The sequence below is a fragment of the Castor canadensis genome, chromosome 15 (assembly GCF_047511655.1).
Source record: "Castor canadensis chromosome 15, mCasCan1.hap1v2, whole genome shotgun sequence".
Taxonomy (NCBI): Eukaryota; Metazoa; Chordata; class Mammalia; order Rodentia; family Castoridae; genus Castor; species Castor canadensis.
The window spans coordinates 49459478-49479194 of record NC_133400.1 but is presented as its reverse complement, the minus strand read 5'-3'; the positions used below and the strand labels follow the sequence as shown (position 1 = coordinate 49479194).

General features: G+C 38.6%; 1 protein-coding gene and 1 pseudogene across 3 annotated transcripts in view; one reads left to right on the top strand and one right to left on the bottom strand.

Moving 5' to 3' along the window:
- Positions 1-19717, bottom strand: part of Nlrp3 (NLR family pyrin domain containing 3) — a 42567-nt gene that overhangs the window by 8897 nt on the left and 13953 nt on the right. For all 3 annotated transcript variants that reach the window (XM_074056128.1, XM_020166088.2, XM_020166089.2), the window contains exons 7-8: positions 19032-19202; positions 17216-17386 (exon numbers count right to left, since the gene is read on the bottom strand). In XM_074056128.1, coding sequence (XP_073912229.1) covers positions 17216-17386; positions 19032-19202 — 342 coding nt within the window. The remainder of the gene's footprint in view (positions 1-17215; positions 17387-19031; positions 19203-19717) is intronic.
- LOC109687951 (poly(A) polymerase type 3-like) lies at positions 104-1835 on the top strand (annotated as a pseudogene).

Here is a 19717-nt window from a genome sequence, read left to right as displayed (position 1 = left end):
GTCATAACTTCTCTTCATCTCTCTCTTCCTTCTTCCCAGCAAAGGGCTTCTCAAAGTATAAAGTCTTTGGTTTGCATTATGATCAATGGAATGAGAATGTTTAATGTACTATTCTGGAATCAAGTTGAACATATTCTGTCAACAACAAGACAGTAAGAGTTCTGAAAGAGATAGCTACGTCTGTCCTGCTCAGAACTCATGTGGTGTACACAGTACACAAAAAAACACATATGACAGGCAATCAATAAAGATTTAACTTAAAAACATCTCCTGTGATCACATTCCCACCTACCAGAGTTCTTGACAATAGCATGTTTTTAAGCTCTTTGTTGTCTAAGAACCATAAAAAAAATAGAAACATAGGAGGAATTCTGTTCAGACAGTGTAAATGAACAGATGACCATAGGAAAAGTAAATCCTAATCCTCTCATTGCTCTACAAATTCCCAATAAAGGATAAATTCAAGATGTTAGGACGAAGGGGAAGGAGGAGAAGAGCTTAAAGTGGCAGGAGCAGGTGCAGGAGTAGGGTTGGACCCAGGGCTGAGGCAGGCCCCTGCTCCCTCCCGGGGGCGGTGGGGGTGGGGGGAGTGACTGGGCGGTGCTGGTGAAGGAGACGATGCCGTTAATCTTCCACAATCTGTAATTGAAAATGTTGGAGGAAAACTTTTTACATATGGGTCTTACAGACTAGGAGTACATACAAAAGGTGCTGATATTGATGCGTTGTGTGTTGCACCAAGACATGTTGATCGAAGTGACTTTTTCACCTCATTCTATGATAAGTTGAAATTATAGGAAGAAGTAAAAGATTTAAGAGCTGTTGAAGAGGCATTTGTGCCAGTTATCAAACTCTGTTTTGATGGGATAGAGACTGATATTTTGTTTGCAAGATTGGCACTGCAGACTATTCCAGAAGATTTGGACCTACGGAATGACAGTCTGCGTAAAAATTTAGATAAAAGATGTATAAGAAGTCTTAATGGTTGCAGGGTAACCGATGAAATTTTACATCTAGCACCAAACATTGACAACTTCAGGTTAACTCTGAGAGCTATCAAACTGTGGGCCAAACAGCACAACATCTATTCCAATATGTTAGGTTTCCTCCGTGGTGTTTCCTGGGCTATGCTAGTAGCAAGAACTTGCCAGCTTTATCCAAATGCAATAACATCAATTCTTGTACATAAATTTTTCTTGGTGTTTTCTAAATGGGAATGGCCAAATCCAGTGCTATTGAAACAGCCTGAAGAATGCAATCTTAATTTGCCTGTATGGGACCCAAGCGTTAGTGTATTATTTTTTCCCCTACAAATCCACACTGTGCAATAACAAGTAAAAGTCACCTGCATAAACTCCAGGGAGACTTCTCAGCCTTTTACAAATGAGTGGACATGTCTGCATTACACTTTCTTCTGATGACCTCATCTATCATTGTCATCTGATGTGCGAAGCATAATGATGTACCCTGTAAATCACCTTTAATTGTACATAGTCACACAAATTTCACTAACATCTTCACTTATTCTATATAGAACTACCTTGTAAGTTAAAGTTGTGTGGGCATTTGTGCTTTAAAAAAAGATAAAAGGACACTAAAAATCCCTGTATTTTTTTATTTGATCTAAATATTTGTTAAAATTGGCTTGTTGTAGGAAAACTGTTGCTTAATGTTTATGTGTGGCAGAAAACTTCTAAGCAATGTTATTCTAATTACCATGATCTAAAAATTGGTTTAGATGTTTCAGATATGATGAAAACATGGTTGGACTAAAGAAGAGCTTCTATTTTGTTTCTTGAGAAGTTACAGCATTTACTACTTATACATTTTATGTGTTAATATCATGAACTTTATTAATTGATTTAAAAAAAGTTAGGTTTAAGTTCCATTGAACTGCTCTTCTCTGTTCCTTAGCCTTGGACCTGACCTAGGAAGAGACTCAGCTGGGCGCAGAGAATCTCCACTTCACGTTAAACGGAGAACCGAGGAGGGCCCCCAGGGCCACCAGTGGCCGGCGCCCATACGGCTTGGGAAGACGCAGACCAGGTGAGCTTCGCGGTACCGCGGTAGCCCCACAGACAAGCCTGGGCCAGAGCAGCATAGCCCCCTGGACAGACTGACCTCCACCCGGGAAAAAAAGAGAAACTGAGTACTAAGCAATAAGAACAGTTAAGACACGCTGGAAAGAGGGTGGGGCACCCTGAGCGCTGAAGATTGGGGGAAGGGAATCCTTCCCGGGACTGTAAATAAACAAGCTGGGCAGGCCGGAGAGGCTCTGGCAGGAGCAGGGCGCACCCAGCAACCAGGAGCGGGGACACTTGTGAGAGGAGGGAAGACCCACTTCCCATGTGAACTGTAAATAAACACACAGGCCTGACAACGCGGGGCAGTGTCACCTTTCCCAGTGCTTGGAAAGGGGAAAGCCTGTAGCAGAGGCCCCCGCACAGGAGAACTCTGAGCAAACAAAGCCTGTGGGACCAGGTGAGTGCTAGCTCACCCCAGAGATCTGCATAAATAAAGCCACCAGCTACAGGCTGAGAGCAGCAGGCAGGCAAGCCACAGTTGCAGATACCACACTCAGAACTGCCTCCAGACGCTTTTTTTTCTTTTTCTCCCTACCTTTGATGAGAGAACAACCGAATTACACCTGCAAGCCGAAAAACTTACTGAAACTGTATTGCATTTGAACTGGGGACACTTGGTGGGGCTTTTTTTTTTTTCTGTGTGTGTGTGAGTGTAGTTTTGTTCTACTTTATGCATCCCCTTTGATGAGACAACTACAGAACAACATCTGAGGCACCAACTCCAGGACTGGAGATTGAGACGGACATCCAAATTATTAAGACTGAAATTGCATTGCATATAAACTTGGAAGTTTTTTGGTTTTTTTTTTTTAATTTTCTATTTTCCATTTTATTTTAATTCATTTTTATATATAGATATTACTTTCATATACTTATTTTTTATTTTTTTATCTTTGATTTTCAATCCTCTCTCTGTCTCTCTATTGTCTGTTCAGCTTACTGTCGATTAGTACACTAACACTCCCTGTTTATACCTTTGAAACTCTCTTGTCTGATACCTTGTTCTGCTTTCTCCCTCTTGTCTGTATATTTCTTTTCCCCTTTTCTTTAACTTCTTGCTTTCCATCTCAGCTCACTCTTCCATTCTCAACATTACCATTGTTATTATTACAAGCTAGAAAATACTTAATTACACACAGTACAGGGACAGTAACAACACCAAGGACAATGACAGGAAGACAGAAAAAACAAGGAAACCAGTTTCCCCACAGCAAAAAATTAGTACAGGAACCAGAGGGGAATGAAGAGAACAGAAACTCAGATCCAGACTCCAATAAAATGAAGATAAACTATGCCAAAGGACCCAATGAAGCCCACAAGAATAATTTAAAAGAAGATATACTACAAGTACTCAATGAGAATTTTATAGAGATGATATTGGATAGGGTCAACCAAAATGTACAGGAGACACTCAGGAAATTCCAAGACAATAAAAATAGAGAATTTGAAAAAGCAAAAGAAGAAATAAAGGAAACCATAGAAGCACTGTATAAACACCAAAGTGAAAGAGAGAACACAATGAATAAATGGATAAATGAACTCAGGACAAAAATAGACAACAATAAAGAAGAAAACAGCCAGGATATGGAAAACCTCAGAAAAAAGAACGAAACAGAACTGCAAAACAAAACGGAAGGCCAATCCAGCAGAATAGAACAAACAGAAGACAGAATCTCAGAACTTGAAGATGAAATGGTAATTAAAGGAAAAACTGAAGAACTATTAATTAAACAACTCAAGACCTGTGAAAAGAAAATGCAAGAACTCACTGACTCCATCAAAAGACCAAACTTGAGAATCATGGGCATCGAAGAAGGAGAAGAGGTGCAAGCGAAGGGAATGCGTAATATATTCAACAAAATAATAACGGAAAATTTCCCAAATCTAGAGAAAGATATTCCCATACAAATGCAAGAGGCCTCCAGGACACCAAACAGAACAGATCAAAACAGAACTACTCCACGACATATCATCATTAAAACAACAAGTTCAGAAACTAAGGAAAGAATACTGAAGGCTGCAAGAGAGAAAAAACAAGTAACATACAAAGGTAAACCCATCAAAATAACAGCAGACTTCTCAACAGAAACATTAAAAGCAAGAAGAGCGTGGGGTGAGATCTTCCGGGCACTGAATGAAAATAACTTCAACCCCAGGATACTCTACCCAGCAAAGCTATCATTCAAAATAGATGGAGCAATAAAAGTCTTCCATGATAAGCAGAAACTAAAACAATATGTGACCACAAAGCCACCATTACAAAAGATTCTGCAAGGGATCCTGCACACAGAAAGTGACACCCAACTTAACCATGAAAAGGCAGGCAGCACCAAACCACAGGATAAGAAAAAGCAAGACAGTAGAGAGTAACATCAAGTTAGGTACACACAATCAAACCTTCAAACAACTAAGACAACTAAATGGCAGGAATCACCACATACCTATCAGTACTAACACTTAATGTTAATGGACTTAATTCACCCATCAAAAGACACCATTTGACAAAATGGATTAAAAAAGAAGATCCAACAATTTGTTGCTTACAGGAGACTCATCTCACCGACAGAAATAAGCATATGCTTAGGATGAAAGGCTGGAAGAAGATTAACCAAGCCAATGGCCCCTGAAAACAAGCAGGAGTAGCAATACTTATCTCTGACAAAGTAGACTTCAAACCTACATTGATCAAACGAGATAAAGAAGGGCATTCCATACTAATAAAAGGGGAAATAGACCAAAAGGAAATAATAATCATCAATCTGTACGCACCAAATGTCAATGCACCCAATTTCATCAAACATACCCTGAAAGACCTAAAAGCATATATAAACGCCAACACAGTGGTTGTGGGAGACTTTAACATTCCATTATCATCAATAGATAGGTCATCCAAACAAAAACTCAATAAAGAAATCCAAGATCTAAAATATGCAATAGATCAAGTGGACCTAGTAGATGTCTACAGAACATTTCATCCAACCTCTACACAATATACATTCTTCTCAGCAGCCCATGGAACCTTATCCAAAATAGATCATATCCTAGGGCACAAAGCAAGCCTCAGCAAATATAAGAAAATAGAAATAATACCGTGCATACTATCTGACCACAATGCAGTAAAAGTAGAACTCAACAACAAAAGTAAAGACAAAAAACATGCAAACAGCTGGAAACTAAATAACTCATTACTAATGAAGAATGGATCATCGATGCAATAAAAGAGGAAATTAAAAAGTTCCTGGAAGTCAATGAAAATGAAAACACAACCTACCAGAACCTATGGGACACAGCTAAGGCAGTCCTGAGAGGAAAGTTTATAGCCATGAGTGCATATATTAAAAAGATTGAAAGATCCCAAATCAATGACCTAATGATACATTTCAAACTCCTAGAAAAACAAGAACAAGCAAATCCCAAAACAAATAGAAGGAGAGAAATAATAAAAATAAGAGCTGAAATCAACGAAATAGGAACCAAAAAAACCATACAAAGAATTAATGAAACAAAAAGTTGGTTCTTTGAAAAAATAAACAAGATCGATAGACCCCTGGCAAACCTGACTAAAATGAGGAGAGAAAAAACCCAAATTAGTAGAATTAAGAATGCAAAAGGGGAGATAACAACAAACACCATGGAAGTCCAGGAGATCATCAGAGACTACTTTGAGAACCTATATTCAAATAAATTTGAAAATCTAAAAGAAATGGACAGATGTCTAGATGCATATGATCATCCAAAACTGAACCAAGAGGAAATTAATCACCTGAATAGACCTATAACACAAAATGAAATTGAAGCAGCAATCAAGAGTCTCCCCAAAAAGAAAAGTCCAGGACCTGATGGATTCTCTGCTGAATTCTATCAGACCTTTAAAGAAGAACTGATACCAACCCTCCTTAAACTGTTCCATGAAATAGAAAGGGAAGGAAAACTGCCAAACACATTTTATGAAGCCAGTATTACACTTATCCCAAAACCAGGCAAAGACATCTCCAAAAAGGAGAACTATAGGCCAATCTCCTTAATGAACATTGATGCAAAAATCCTCAACAAAATAATGGCAAATCGAATTCAGCAACACATCAAAAAGATTATTCACCACGACCAGGTAGGCTTCATCCCAGGGATGCAGGGGTGGTTCAACATACGAAAATCAATAAACGTAATAAACCACATTAACAGGAGCAAAGACAAAAACCACTTGATCATCTCAATAGATGCAGAAAAAGCCTTTGATAAGATCCAACATCATTTCATGATAAAAGCTCTAAGAAAACTAGGAATAGAAGGAAAGTTCCTCAACATTATAAAAGCTATATATGACAAACCTACAGCCAGCATTATACTTAACGGAGAAAAATTAAAACCATTCCCTCTAAAATCAGGAACCAGACAAGGATGCCCACTATCTCCACTCCTATTCAACATAGTACTGGAATTCCTAGCCAGAGCAATTAGGCAAGAAGAAGGAATAAAAGGAATACAAATAGGTAAAGAAACTGTCAAAATATCCCTATTTGCAGACGACATGATCCTATACCTTAAAGACCCAAAAAACTCTACTCAGAAGCTTCTAGACATCATCAATAGCTATAGCAAGGTAGCAGGATATAAAATCAACATAGAAAAATCATTAGCATTTCTATACACTAACAATGAGCAAACGGAAAAAGAATGTATGAAAACAATTCCATTTACAATAGCCTCAAACAAAATCAAATACCTAGGTGTAAACCTAACAAAAGATGTGAAAGACCTCTACAGGGAAAACTATACACTTCTGAAGAAAGAGATTGAGGAAGACTATAGAAAGTGGAGAGATCTCCCATGCTCATGGATTGGTAGAATCAACATAGTAAAAATGTCGATACTCCCCAAAGTAATCTACATGTTTAATGCAATTCCCATCAAAATTCCAATGACATTCATTAAAGAGATTGAAAAATCTACTGTTAAATTTATATGGAAACACAAGAGGCCACAAATAGCCAAGGCAATACTCAGTCAAAAGAACAATGCAGGAGGTATCACAATACCTGACTTCAAACTATATTACAAAGCAATAACAATAAAAACAGCATGGTACTGGCACAAAAACAGACATGAAGACCAGTGGAACAGAATCGAGGATCCAGATATGATGCCACACAACTATGAGCAACTTATCTTTGACAAAGGAGCTAAAAATATATGATGGAGAAATAGCAGCCTCTTCAACAAAAACTGCTGGGAAAACTGGTTAGCAGTCTGCAAAAAACTGAAACTAGATCCATGTATATCACCCTATACCAAGATTAACTCAAAATGGATCAAGGATCTTAATATCAGACCCCAAACTCTTAAGTTGATACAAGAAAGAGTAGAAAATACTCTGGAGTTAGTAGGTATAGGTAAGAACTTTCTCAATGAAACCCCAGCAGCACAGCAACTAAGAGATAGCATAGATAAATGGGACCTCATAAAACTAAAAAGCTTCTGTACATCAAAAGAAATGGTCTCTAAACTGAAGAGAACACCCACAGAGTGGGAGAAAATATTTGCCAATTATACATCAGACAAAGGACTGATAACCAGAATATTCAGGGAACTTAAAAAACTAAATTCTCCCAAAACTAATGAACCAATAAAGAAATGGGCATGTGAACTAAACAGAACTTTCTCAAAAGAAGAAATTCAAATGGCCAGAAAACACATGAAAAAATGCTCACCATCTCTAGCAATAAAGGAAATGCAAATTAAAACCACACTAAGATTCCACCTCACCCCTGTTAGAATAGCCATCATCAGCAACACCACCAACAACAGGTGTTGGCGAGGATGCGGGGAAAAAGGAACCCTCTTACACTGTTGGTGGGAATGTAGACTAGTACAACCACTCTGGAAAAAAATTTGGAGGCTACTTAAAAAGCTGGACATCGATCTACCATTTGATCCAGCAATACCACTCTTGGGGATATACCCAAAAGACTGTTACTCCAGAGGCACCTGCACACCCATGTTTATTGCGGCACTATTCACAATAGCCAAGTTATGGAAACAGCCAAGATGCCCCACCACTGACGAATGGATTAAGAAAATGTGGTATCTATACACAATGGAATTTTATGCAGCCATGAAGAAGAACGAAATGTTATCATTCGCTGGTAAATGGATGGAATTGGAGAACATCATTCTGAGTGAGGTTAGCCTGGCCCAAAAGACCAAAAATCGTATGTTCTCCCTCATATGTGGACATTAGATCAAGGGCAAACACAACAAGGGGATTGGACTATGAGCACATGACAAAAGCGAGAGCACACAAGGGAGAGGTGAGGATAGGTAAGACACCTAAAAAACTAGCTAGCATTTGTTGCCCTTAATGCAGAGAAACTAAAGCAGATACCCTAAAGCAACTGAGGCCAATAGGAAAAGGGGACCAGGAACTAGAGAAAAGGTTAGATCAAAAAGAATTAACCTAGAAGGTAACACCCACGCACAGGAAATCAATGTGAGTCAATGCCCTGTATAGCTATCCTTATCTCAACCAGCAAAACCCCTTGTTCCTTCCTATTATTGCTTATACTCTCTCTACAACAAAATTAGAGATAAGGGCAAAATAGTTTCTGCTGGGTATTGAGGGGGGGGAGAGGGAGGGGGCGGAGTGGGTGGTAAGGGAGGGGGTGGGGGCAGGGGGGAGAAATGAACCAAGCCTTGTATGCACATATGAATAATAAAAGAAAAATGAAAAAAAAAATGTTCCATTGAACTACATCAAGCTGTGTATTTTCAAGTTTTCCAAAGTTCAAGGCATTTAATTTTGGAAAATGTGTGTTAACAGTTTCCTTTGTGGAAATATGTCACTTATCATTAGTATATAGATAAAGATTAAGTTACTAAATCATTCCATTATTTCTTAAATAATACTGACACAGATAATATAATTTCATCATGTGTTAACAAACTTAATTTCCTTAGTACTTAAGGTTTAAAAGTTTAGTTTCATTTGTTTAAAGTTAGTTTTACACGGAAGAAACTTGTATTATGACATTTCTTTAACATGTTATTTCATGGGGATCCCCATTTCTGTTGTTGAAAAAAGGAAAACTTAATTATCAAAAAAAAAGGATAAATTCAAATGAAGATACAGTGAGCATAATTAAGAAGAAACAAAGCCCAGAGGGACGAACCAAAACTAAGCAAGTTCTGAGTGACTTTTCCTAAGCTCTCTTCCCTGAGTAAGAACTCTACCAGAAGGTCCTCAACAAACAACATATGGAAGGAGTTTGCCAGATTCCCCACAAAGATGAGAACCTTCTAGAGGACTGGAGACAGTTTTCAAAGGAAAAAAAAAAGTTCCAAAAGTTATGGAGTGGCAAGCTTGAAACCACAAATTCTAGAGAAGTGGAATGGATTATTCAACAGATTTTTGGGTCGCTTGACACAGGAAGGTGGCAGATAGGAAGGGTTTGTTAAGGTAATGTCATATTCAGGGCTGGGAGTGGTTCAGTGGTAGAACACTTCTCTAGCATGTGTAAGGCCCTGGGTTCCACACCCAACATGACAAAAACAATTAAAAATTTAAAAAATGTCAGAGTCAAATTGTTATATTATTGATAACCATTGAGGCTGAGTGGTGAGCACCACATAATAAAATATTTAGAAAATTATGCAACTAAGTCCTGATAGCTAATCCACTGCATCAGAGGACTATGACCCTGGTAATATCTTGGTTTAGCCAATGCAGTCAGTTCAAATATCTGAGCACAGATGTCTTGCCATCAGTTAGCTTCTCATGGTTTCTGATTAAGAATCTGCCTTATGTCACAAAAATGTCTCATAATTAAAACTGAAGAAATTCTAACATTTATTGAGTACCTATTATGCACCTGACTGTGGGATAATGACATTAAATAGGATAATCATACTGAATTATTACAAACTCAAGATGGAAGTGTTATTTTTATCCCCACTTTTAAACTGGAAAAATGAAGATCAGAGAAATTGCTTGAAGAGTAAGTGGGAGCTTCCTAATTGTCGATGGAAAGAGGGAGAGTTGGGCAATTGGCTTTCCACAAGGAAGAGAATATGCAAAATAAGAACAAGAGAGCAGGCCAGTTTCTCGGACATCACAAAAAATTCAGTATGACTCAGAATGAGTGAAAGGTGGGGCAAGAGAGAGGACAAGGGTCAAGGGTGGCCTATGTGCCAAGCTAAGATATGACAACTTCACTCTGACTTCAAAAATCTCTGGGTTTTTGAAAGGCTCAATATTATAAAATTTGCATATAATAAAAGTTTCCTCTGGTGTTGTGCAAAAAAAGAAAAGAAAAGAAAGGAACTGAAAGTAATGAAAATTTGGAATTGCCCTCTGTTAGCTCTCTGGGAAATCTTCTGGAAAGTCCCACTGCTTAGCAAGGCAGAGGCAAGAGAAGGAGCAGGAGTCTGCAAATAGTGTGTAGGAGTGTGTCATCATGGTAATTTATACAATTGTTTCAAATGCTAGGTATGTAACACTTGGCATAATTTGGGGGAGGAGGGGGGTAGAACACTACATGCAACCAGAGACAAGGTTTTAAAATTCAAGCAAGAGAAGAAAATTTGACTTATACCCAATAAAATAAAGTGCCTAAAAGTTTTAATTCATTAATTCCATATTAAGCGAGGATCCAAGATGGTGATTAGGGCACAGAAGCAGACAGCGTAAGCTCCATAAATCAAAAATATTGCTGAGACACTGAAGCCACACTTGGCAGAAATAAAGCATCAAGAATAATCAAAACTTTGACACTGTGAACCCCTAGCCCATGGAAAGCTTCTCCATACCACATTACACTGAGAAAACAGGAGGGCTCCCATGCCACCAGATGCCAGCTCCAAACCTGCTCGAGAGACATTCGGCAGACCAACAGGCGAGCACCAAGCATTACACAGTATTCCACCAACCACCCCTGGGATAAACCAGCATAGCCCCCTATGCATACTGACCCTCAACCCTGCAAAAAAAAAAAACTGAACAATAAACAAGGAACTGAAAACTAACACACAGCATAGGGGGCGGAGTGCTGTAAGCACACCAGAGAAGGGAGTGGGGCACAGAAGTGATCTCTACACGAACTTTCAGTAAACAAAGTCTGGAAAGGCAGAAGGGCCACAGCAGGTGTTGATAAACTGCTGCCTGAAATAGAGCAGGTAGCAGTCCACAAAGCTAATCTCCTGAGCCAGTGAGCAACATCCAAAGTCAAATGACACTGCAAAATTGAAAAATAAAAAGCAAACCCTTACAACATGCTGACAGCAAGGGGCAGGTTGACAGATCACTGACCTTGCCCCAGAGAAAGGGGGCAAGGCAAAGAAACAATCCCCCAATAAACCAACACAGCAAAAACCTAACTCCAAAGCAGGACAGCTGGTGAGCTACAGAACTGATCCCCAGAACCTGAGGACACATACAAACTCAAACTGCCACACCTCACTGAGGGAGGAGCTGACTAAGTAGCTGCCACTAAAAGACAGAAGAAAACAAACACTCCCCAACCACCTGGTGAGACTAGGACAGAGCTTCTACTTAAATACCAGCACCAGGACTAGATGCTGGGGGAATAACACCAGAACTTTAAGACTAAAATTCTATTGCTCCTAAACCTGGAGGTTTTTTTGTGTGCTGGTTTATTTGTTTGTTTTGTTTCTTGTCTGTTTGTTTGTGTTTGTTTGCTCATCTCTCTCCATTGATTTCTTTGGGGTTTATTTGTTTTGCTTTGTTAGTTTTACTATTGTGAGTTAGTCAATACTAAATTACAACCAGACCAGGGACAGAAATAGCACACGTACACTAAGCTAAAACTCCAATAAACTCACAAAACAAAATTAAACCAAGGCAAAGAAGACAGGTGACTGAAACCACCAATAGCCTATCAACAACATTTTTACACAGTACCAGGTAGAGCGATGGGAAGACAAAAAGGGGATGGAAACCATTCCCCCCAACAAAATAATTTAATACAGGATTCAGGAAAATAGAGAAAACAGATACCCAGCAGGCTCCAGCAAAACAAAGATAAGCAACGCCAAGGACCCTAATGATACCCACAACAACACCCTCAAAAAAGAAATCCTGCAAGTAATCACTGAGAATTCATGAAGATGTTACTAGACATGGCCAACCAAAACATAAAAGAGGCACTCAAGAAATTCCAAGACACCAAAAATAAAGAATACGAGAAAACACAGAAACAAATAAATGAACTCATAGGAGCCCTTAATAAACACCAAAGTGAAACAGAGAACACTATAAATAGACAGATAAATGAATTAAAGATGAACATTGACAATGTTAAAGAGGAAGGGACCCATGATATGGAAAACCTCAGAAAAAAGAATGAAACAAAAATACAAAACACAATGGAAGTCACTCCAGCAGACTAGAACAAATGGAAGACAGAATCTCAGAACTTGAAGACAAAATAGAAATTAAAGGAAAAACTGAAGAACTTTTAGTCAAACAACTCAAGACCTGTGAAAGGAATATGCAAGAACTCACCAACTCCATCAAAACACAAAGCCTGAGAATGATAGGCACTGAAGAAGGAAAAGAGGTGCAAACAAAAGGGATTCATAATATATTCAACAAAATAATAACAGAAAATTTCCCAAATCTAGAGAAAGCTATGCCCATTCAGGTACAGGAAGCCTCCAGGACACCAAATAGACTTGACCAAAATAGAACTACCCCACGACATATTACCATTAAAACAACAAGTACAGAGGATAGAGAAAGAATATTACAGGTTGTAAGAGAGAAAAAACAAATAACATACATAGGGAAACCCATCAAAATCACAGCAGATTTCTCAATGGAAACCTTAAAAGCAAGAAGGGCATGGGGTGAGGTCTTCCAGGCACTAAATGAAAATAACTTCAATCCTAGGATACTCTACTCAGCAAAACTATCATTCAAAATAGATGGAGCAATAAAAGTCTTCCATGATAAACAGAAACTAAAACAAAATCTAACCACCAAGCCACCAATACAAAAGATGCTTCAAGGACTTCTGCACACAGAAAATGAAAGCAAACAAAACCATGAGAGTACAGACAGTACCAAAACACAGGAGAAGAAAAGACAAGGAATCCAAGAGAACATTGATTCAGCTGCACACAATCAAACCCTTAAACAATGAAAACAACTAAATGACAGGAATCACCACATACCTTTCAATACTAACACTGAATGTTAACGGACTTAACTCCCCCATCAAAAGAAACCTTCTGGCAAACTTGATTAAAAAGGAAGATCCAACAATCTGTTGTTTCAGGAGACCCATCTCATTGACAGAAATAAGCACTGGCTTAAGGTGGAAGGCTGGAAGAAGATTTACCAAGCCAATGGCCCCCGAAAACATGCTTGGGTAGCAATACTTGTCTCGGGCAAAGTAGACTTCAAACTTACATTGATCAAACAAGATAAAGAAGGACATAAAGATAAAGATAAAGAAGTAATAAAAGGTGAAATACACCAAAAGGAAATAACAATTATCAACCTATATGTGCCCAATGTCAGTGCACCCAGTTTCATCAAACATACTCTGAAGGAACTAAAAGTATATATAGACTCCAACACAGGGGTACTGGGAGATTTTAATACCCCCTATCACCAACAGATAGGTCATCCAAACAAAAAATCAATAAAGAAATTCTAGAATTAAATCACACCATTGATCAAAAAGACCTAACTGATGTCTACAGAATATTTCATCCAAATTCCACACAATATACATTCTTCTCAGCAGCCCATGGAACCTTCTCCAAAATTGATCATATCTTAGGGCACAAAGCAAGCCTCAGCAAATATAAGAAAATAGAAATAATCCCATGCATTCTATCTGGCCACAATGCATTAAAACTAGAAATCAACAACAAAAACAACAGTAGAAAACACATAAACAATTAGAAGCTGAACAACACATTGTTCAATGATCAGTGGGTCATTGATGAAATAAAAGAGGAAATTAAAAAGTTCCTGGAAGTTAATGAAAATGAAAACACGACCTACCAGAACCTATTGAACACAGCAAAGGCAGTCCTAATTAATGCATATATTAAAAGGACAGAAAGATCTCAAATAAATCAGTTAATGCTACATCTCAAACTCCTAGAACAACAAGAACAAGCAAATCCCAAAACAAGCAGAAGGAAAGAAATAATAAAAATAAGGGCTGAAATTAATGAACTAGAAACATAAAAAAAAACAAAGAATCAACAAAACAAAAAGCTGGTTCTTTGAAAAAAATTAACAAGATCGATAGACCCCTGGCAAACCTGACTAAAATGAGGAAAGAAAAAACCCAAATCAGTAAAATCAGAAATGCAAAAGGGGAGATAACAACAAACACCATGGAAATCCAGGAAATTATCAGAGACTACTTTGAGAACCTATAGTCTAATAAATTTGAAAATCTTCAAGAAATGGACAAATTTCTAGATACTTATGATGATCCAAAATTAAACAAAGAGAATATTAATCATCTGAATAGATCTATAACAAAAAATGAAATTGAAGCAGCCATAAAGAGTCTCCCAATAAAGAAAAGTGCAGGACCTGATGGAGTCTCTGCTGAATTTCATCCGACCTTTAAAGAAGCACTAATACCAACCCCCCTTAAACTGTTTCATGAAATAGAAAGGGAAGAAAAACTGCTTAACTCATTTTATGGAGGCAGTATTACACTTATCCCAAAACCAAAGACACCTCCAAAAAGGAAAACCATAGGCCAATCTCCTTAATGAACATAGATGCAAAAATCCTCAATATTTAATGGCAAACCGAATTCAACAACACATCAGAAAGATCATTCACCACGACCAAGTCAGCTTCATCCCAGGAATGCAGGGGTGGTTCAACATATGCAAATCTATAAATGTAATACAGCACATTAGTAGAAGCAAAGACAAAAATCTCTTGATCATCTCAATAGATGCAGAAAAAGCCTTCAATAAGATCCAACACCACTTCATTATAAAAACTCTAAGAAAACTAGGAATAGAAGGAAAGTACCTTAACATTTTAAAGGCTATGTATGACAAACCTATAGCCAACATCATGCTTAATAGAGAAAAACTGAAACCATTTTCCCTAAAATCAGGAATGAGACAAGGGTGCCCATTCTCCCCACTCATATTCAACATAGTCCTGAATTCCTAGCCAGACCAATTAGGCAAGAAGAAGAAATAAAAGGAATACAAATAGGTAAAGAAACTGTCAAAATATCCCTATTTGCAGACGACATGATCCTATACCCTAAAGACCCAAAAAACTCTACCAAAAACTCCTAGACACCAAAAACAGCTACAGCAAGGTGGCAGGATACAAAGTCAACTTACAAAAATCATTAGATTTTCTATACACCAACAATGAACAAATTAAGAAATAATATATGGAAGCAATTCCATTTACAATAGCCTCAAAAGAAAATCAAATACCTAGGCTAAACTTAACAAAGGATGTGAATGACCTCTACAAGGAGAACTATAAATCCCTGAAGAAAGAGATTGAGGAAGACTACAGAAGGTGGAGAGATCTCCTGTGCTCATGGATTGGTAGAATCAACATAGTAAAAATGGCTATGCTACCAAAAGCAATCAACATGTTCAACACAATTCCCATCAAATTCCAATGACATTTATCACAGAGATTGAAAAATCTACCCTAATGTTCATTGGGAAACACAAGAGACCATGAATAGCCAAGGCAATACTCAGCAAAAAGAGCAATGCTGGAGGTATCATAATACACGACTTCAAACTATATTACAAAGCAATAGCAATAAAAACAGCATGGTACTGGCACAAAAACAGACATGAAGACCAGTGGAACAGAATAGAGGACCCGGATATGAACCCTTATAGCTATACCCATCTTATCTTTGACAAGGCACCAAAAACTTATGATGGAGAAAAAAACAGCTTCTTCAACAAATGTTGCTGGGAAAAGTGGTTATCTGCCTGCAAAAAACTGAAACTAAATCCATGTTTATTACCCTGTACTAGAATCAACTCAAAATGGATCAAGGACCTTAATATCAGACCTGAAACTCTGAAGTTAGTACAGGAAAGAGCAGGGAATACTCTGGAAGCAATAGGTGTAGGCAAGGACTTCTTCCATAGAACCCCAGCAGCTCAGCAACTAATAGAAAGTATGGACAAATGAGACTACATAAAATTAAAAAGCTTCTACACAACAAAAGAAATGGTCTCTAAACTGAAGAGACCACCCACAGAGTGGGAGAAAATATTTGCCAGCTATACATCAGACAAAGGACTGATAACCAGAATATACAGGGAGTTCAAAAAACTAAACTCTCCCAAAATCAATAAAGCAATAAAGGAATGGGCAACTGAATAAACAGAACTTTCTCAAAAGAAGAAATTCAAATGGCCAAAAAACACATGAAAAAATGTTCACCATCTCTGAGCATAAAGGAAATGCAGATCAAAACCACACTAAGATTCCACCTCACCCCGTCATCAAAAACACCACCAATAACAGGTGTTAGTGAGGATGTGGGGCAAAAGGAACCTTCCTACACTACTGGTGGGAATGCAAGCTAGTGCAATCACTCTGAAAATCAATATGGAGGTTTCTTAAAAATCTAAATATAGATCTGCCATATGATCCAGCAATCCCACTCTTGAGGATATATCCAAAGGAATGCGACTCAGGTCACTCCAGAGGCACCTGCACACCCATGTTTATTGCAGTGCTAGCCACAATAGCCAAGTTATGGAAACAACAAAGATGCCACACTACTGATGAATGGATTAAGAAAATGTGGTATTTACACACAATGGAATTTACTCAGCAATGAAGAAGAATGAAATCTTATCATTCGCAAGTAAATGGATATAACTGGAGAACATCATCCTAAGCAAGGTTAGCCAGGCTCAGAAGACCAAAACTTGTATGTTCTCCCTCATATGTGGACTTTAGATCTAGGGCAAATGTAGTAATGTTTTTGGGCCATTTCTGGTATTGTTACTGATGTTCTTACCTTCAGTTCAGTGGTTAAACTTTTCTAGAGTAATCCCATTCACATTTTCCAAATAATTTGTCTCTGAAGATAATTTCTTTTTCTGCTGAGATACTTATGAAGACTTACCCCAGTTTCTGGAGGTGACACTGTGGATTCTTGGCTTTTTCACATAAAATTCCAACTCCTGAATCTCCCAAGGCATTTTCTCCAATGAAGAGTCTGGTCAGGGAATGGTTGGTGCTCAGGACAGACGCAAGATCCTGACAACATGCTGATGTGAGACAGCAGCTGACCAACCTTCCACAGAGATGGCAGAAGGTCAGTCACACCTCTCACCCACTCTCCACCATGAACTAAGGAGACACTTTTACCTGCTGCTCTTCTCCTCTGATCCACACACAGGAAGAGAGTGCATTCAAACTCCAAAAACTTTATTTCCTTTTTTGTTTGGTGTAATAACAAGTAAGCACCTTCCAAGGTGCTTCTTCCCCACTCCCTACAATTATTTTTATTGTGGTAAAAATGTGTATGATAAAATTTGCCACTTTAACCATTTTAAGAGATCATGTCAATGGCTTTAAGTACATTCATATTTTTGTGCAACCATCAACACTATCCATCTGTAGAACTTTTTTCATCTTACAAAACTGAAACTCTACCCATAAAATAATTTGTCCCTCCAAAGACCCTGGAAAGCACCTTTCTACCTTCTGCTTATGACTTTGACTATTCTGCTAGGTACTTTACATCATGGAATCATACAGTATTTGCACTGTGTGACTGGCTTATCACACTCAGCAAAATGTAATCGAGGTTCTTTCAAAAGAACCTTTTGTAGTCCTTTCAAAATGCTACCCATGCATATTTCACTTTTTTATTCATTCATCTGTTTTGAGAGGAAGCACTGAGGTTTGAACTCAGGGCCTCATGCTTGCAAGGCAGGTACTCTCACCATTTGGGCCATTCCACCAGCCCTTTATTGTGATGGGTTTTGTCAAGATAGGATCTTGGGAACTATTTGCCCATGGTGGCTTTCAACCATGATCCTCCTGATCTCTACCTCCTTACAGGTGTGAGCCACCAGCACCCAGTTCCATTCATCTTTTGATGGACACTTGACCTATTTCCACCTTTTGGCTATTATTACCAACACAGACATGGAGTACAAATACATATGTATACATACCCAGAAGTGCAATTTCTGTCATAAATCGCAATTTATGCTCAATTGTTTGAGGAATCTCCATACTGTTTTCCACAATGGCTGTGCCACGTCACATTCCTGCTAGCAATGCACAAGGACTCTGATTTTCCCACATCCTTGCCAACTCTTGTTCTCCAGTTTTCTTGAATGTTTGTTGTGGGTTTTTTACTACAATTGCTGTAGTAATGAGTGTGAATCTTCCCTACCATTTTTAAGTACTTTTTTTCTCTTGTGCAGAATTCAAGTCTCCCAGACATGTTCAGTAAAGTGTCTCCATCACCTTAGCACCATTTTTCTTTTTCTTTTTTTTTTCAGTACTGTGGTTCAAACTCAGGGCCTTGCACTTAGTTGGCAGGTGCTCTACCACTTAAGCCATGCCCTCAGCCCCCATTTTTTCTATTTAGTGTGAGGACCAGGGGCTTACCATGAAGTTTCAAAACTCTTCTAAAGCACTGCATTACCCTGGTTTTATTTTTTCAACTATTCTATGAGTACGTTAAAGGAAAGTATCATGTGTTTGTTTATGTCTCACAGCCCCAGAACTTTCATATGTGGTGTTCCTCACAGCAAACACTAACTAAGTGATTGACAAATAACAGAGATGAACACAGGAAATCCTTGGAGAAGCCAAGTCCATTCTCATCCTTGAGCACAGCTCCTGTGCCTCCCTGAAGTCAGAGCCCTCAAAACAGGCCACATTGACAGAGCTTCTAAAAGACATAAGAAGTTCAGACTCACCAGAGCTGCTTCAGAGTGCAGAACAGATGCCTCAAGCCCACACACAAAAGTCTGACTCCAAAGTCTCCCAACGCATTGTCACTTAGATCCAATTCTACCAGCTTCTGGCTGCTGCTCAGGACCGAGGAGATGTCAAAGCAGCACTGATGCGTCAGGCCACAGCGCCCCAACCTTCATGCCAAGTATAGAAGCAGAGAGCATCAAAATGTGACCTCTGTTAAGATTTGCATCTTACATATCCCCTAAAGGTCATGTATTGAAGCCATTGGGAGGTAGTGGCACCTGTAGTGAAAGAAGTGAGGTCACTGAGGAATATGGGCATCTGATTTTTCTCTCTCTTTCTGTCACACTCTGCCTTACTACAGCCCAAAGTAAAGAGCCAAGTGACCACGGACTGAAAATTTAAACCAAAATGAACTTTTGCTCCTCATATGTTGATTCTCAGGTTTTTTCACATTGATGGAAAGCTAAGTCATACCACCTCATTCACTGTGGCACCCCAATCTAATTTCTGCACCAGGCAGAGTCTCATGTGTTCTAGGGTTGCAAGGGGAAAATGATAACAAGGTTTTTATGGAAGATCATGTGACCAGAGAGCTTCTGACAGTCCAAGACAGGTTAGAAAGTGAGCTCCCAGGCTCACCTGCTCACAGCCCAAGGCCACAGTATGGAGAGTTCCCTGCAGG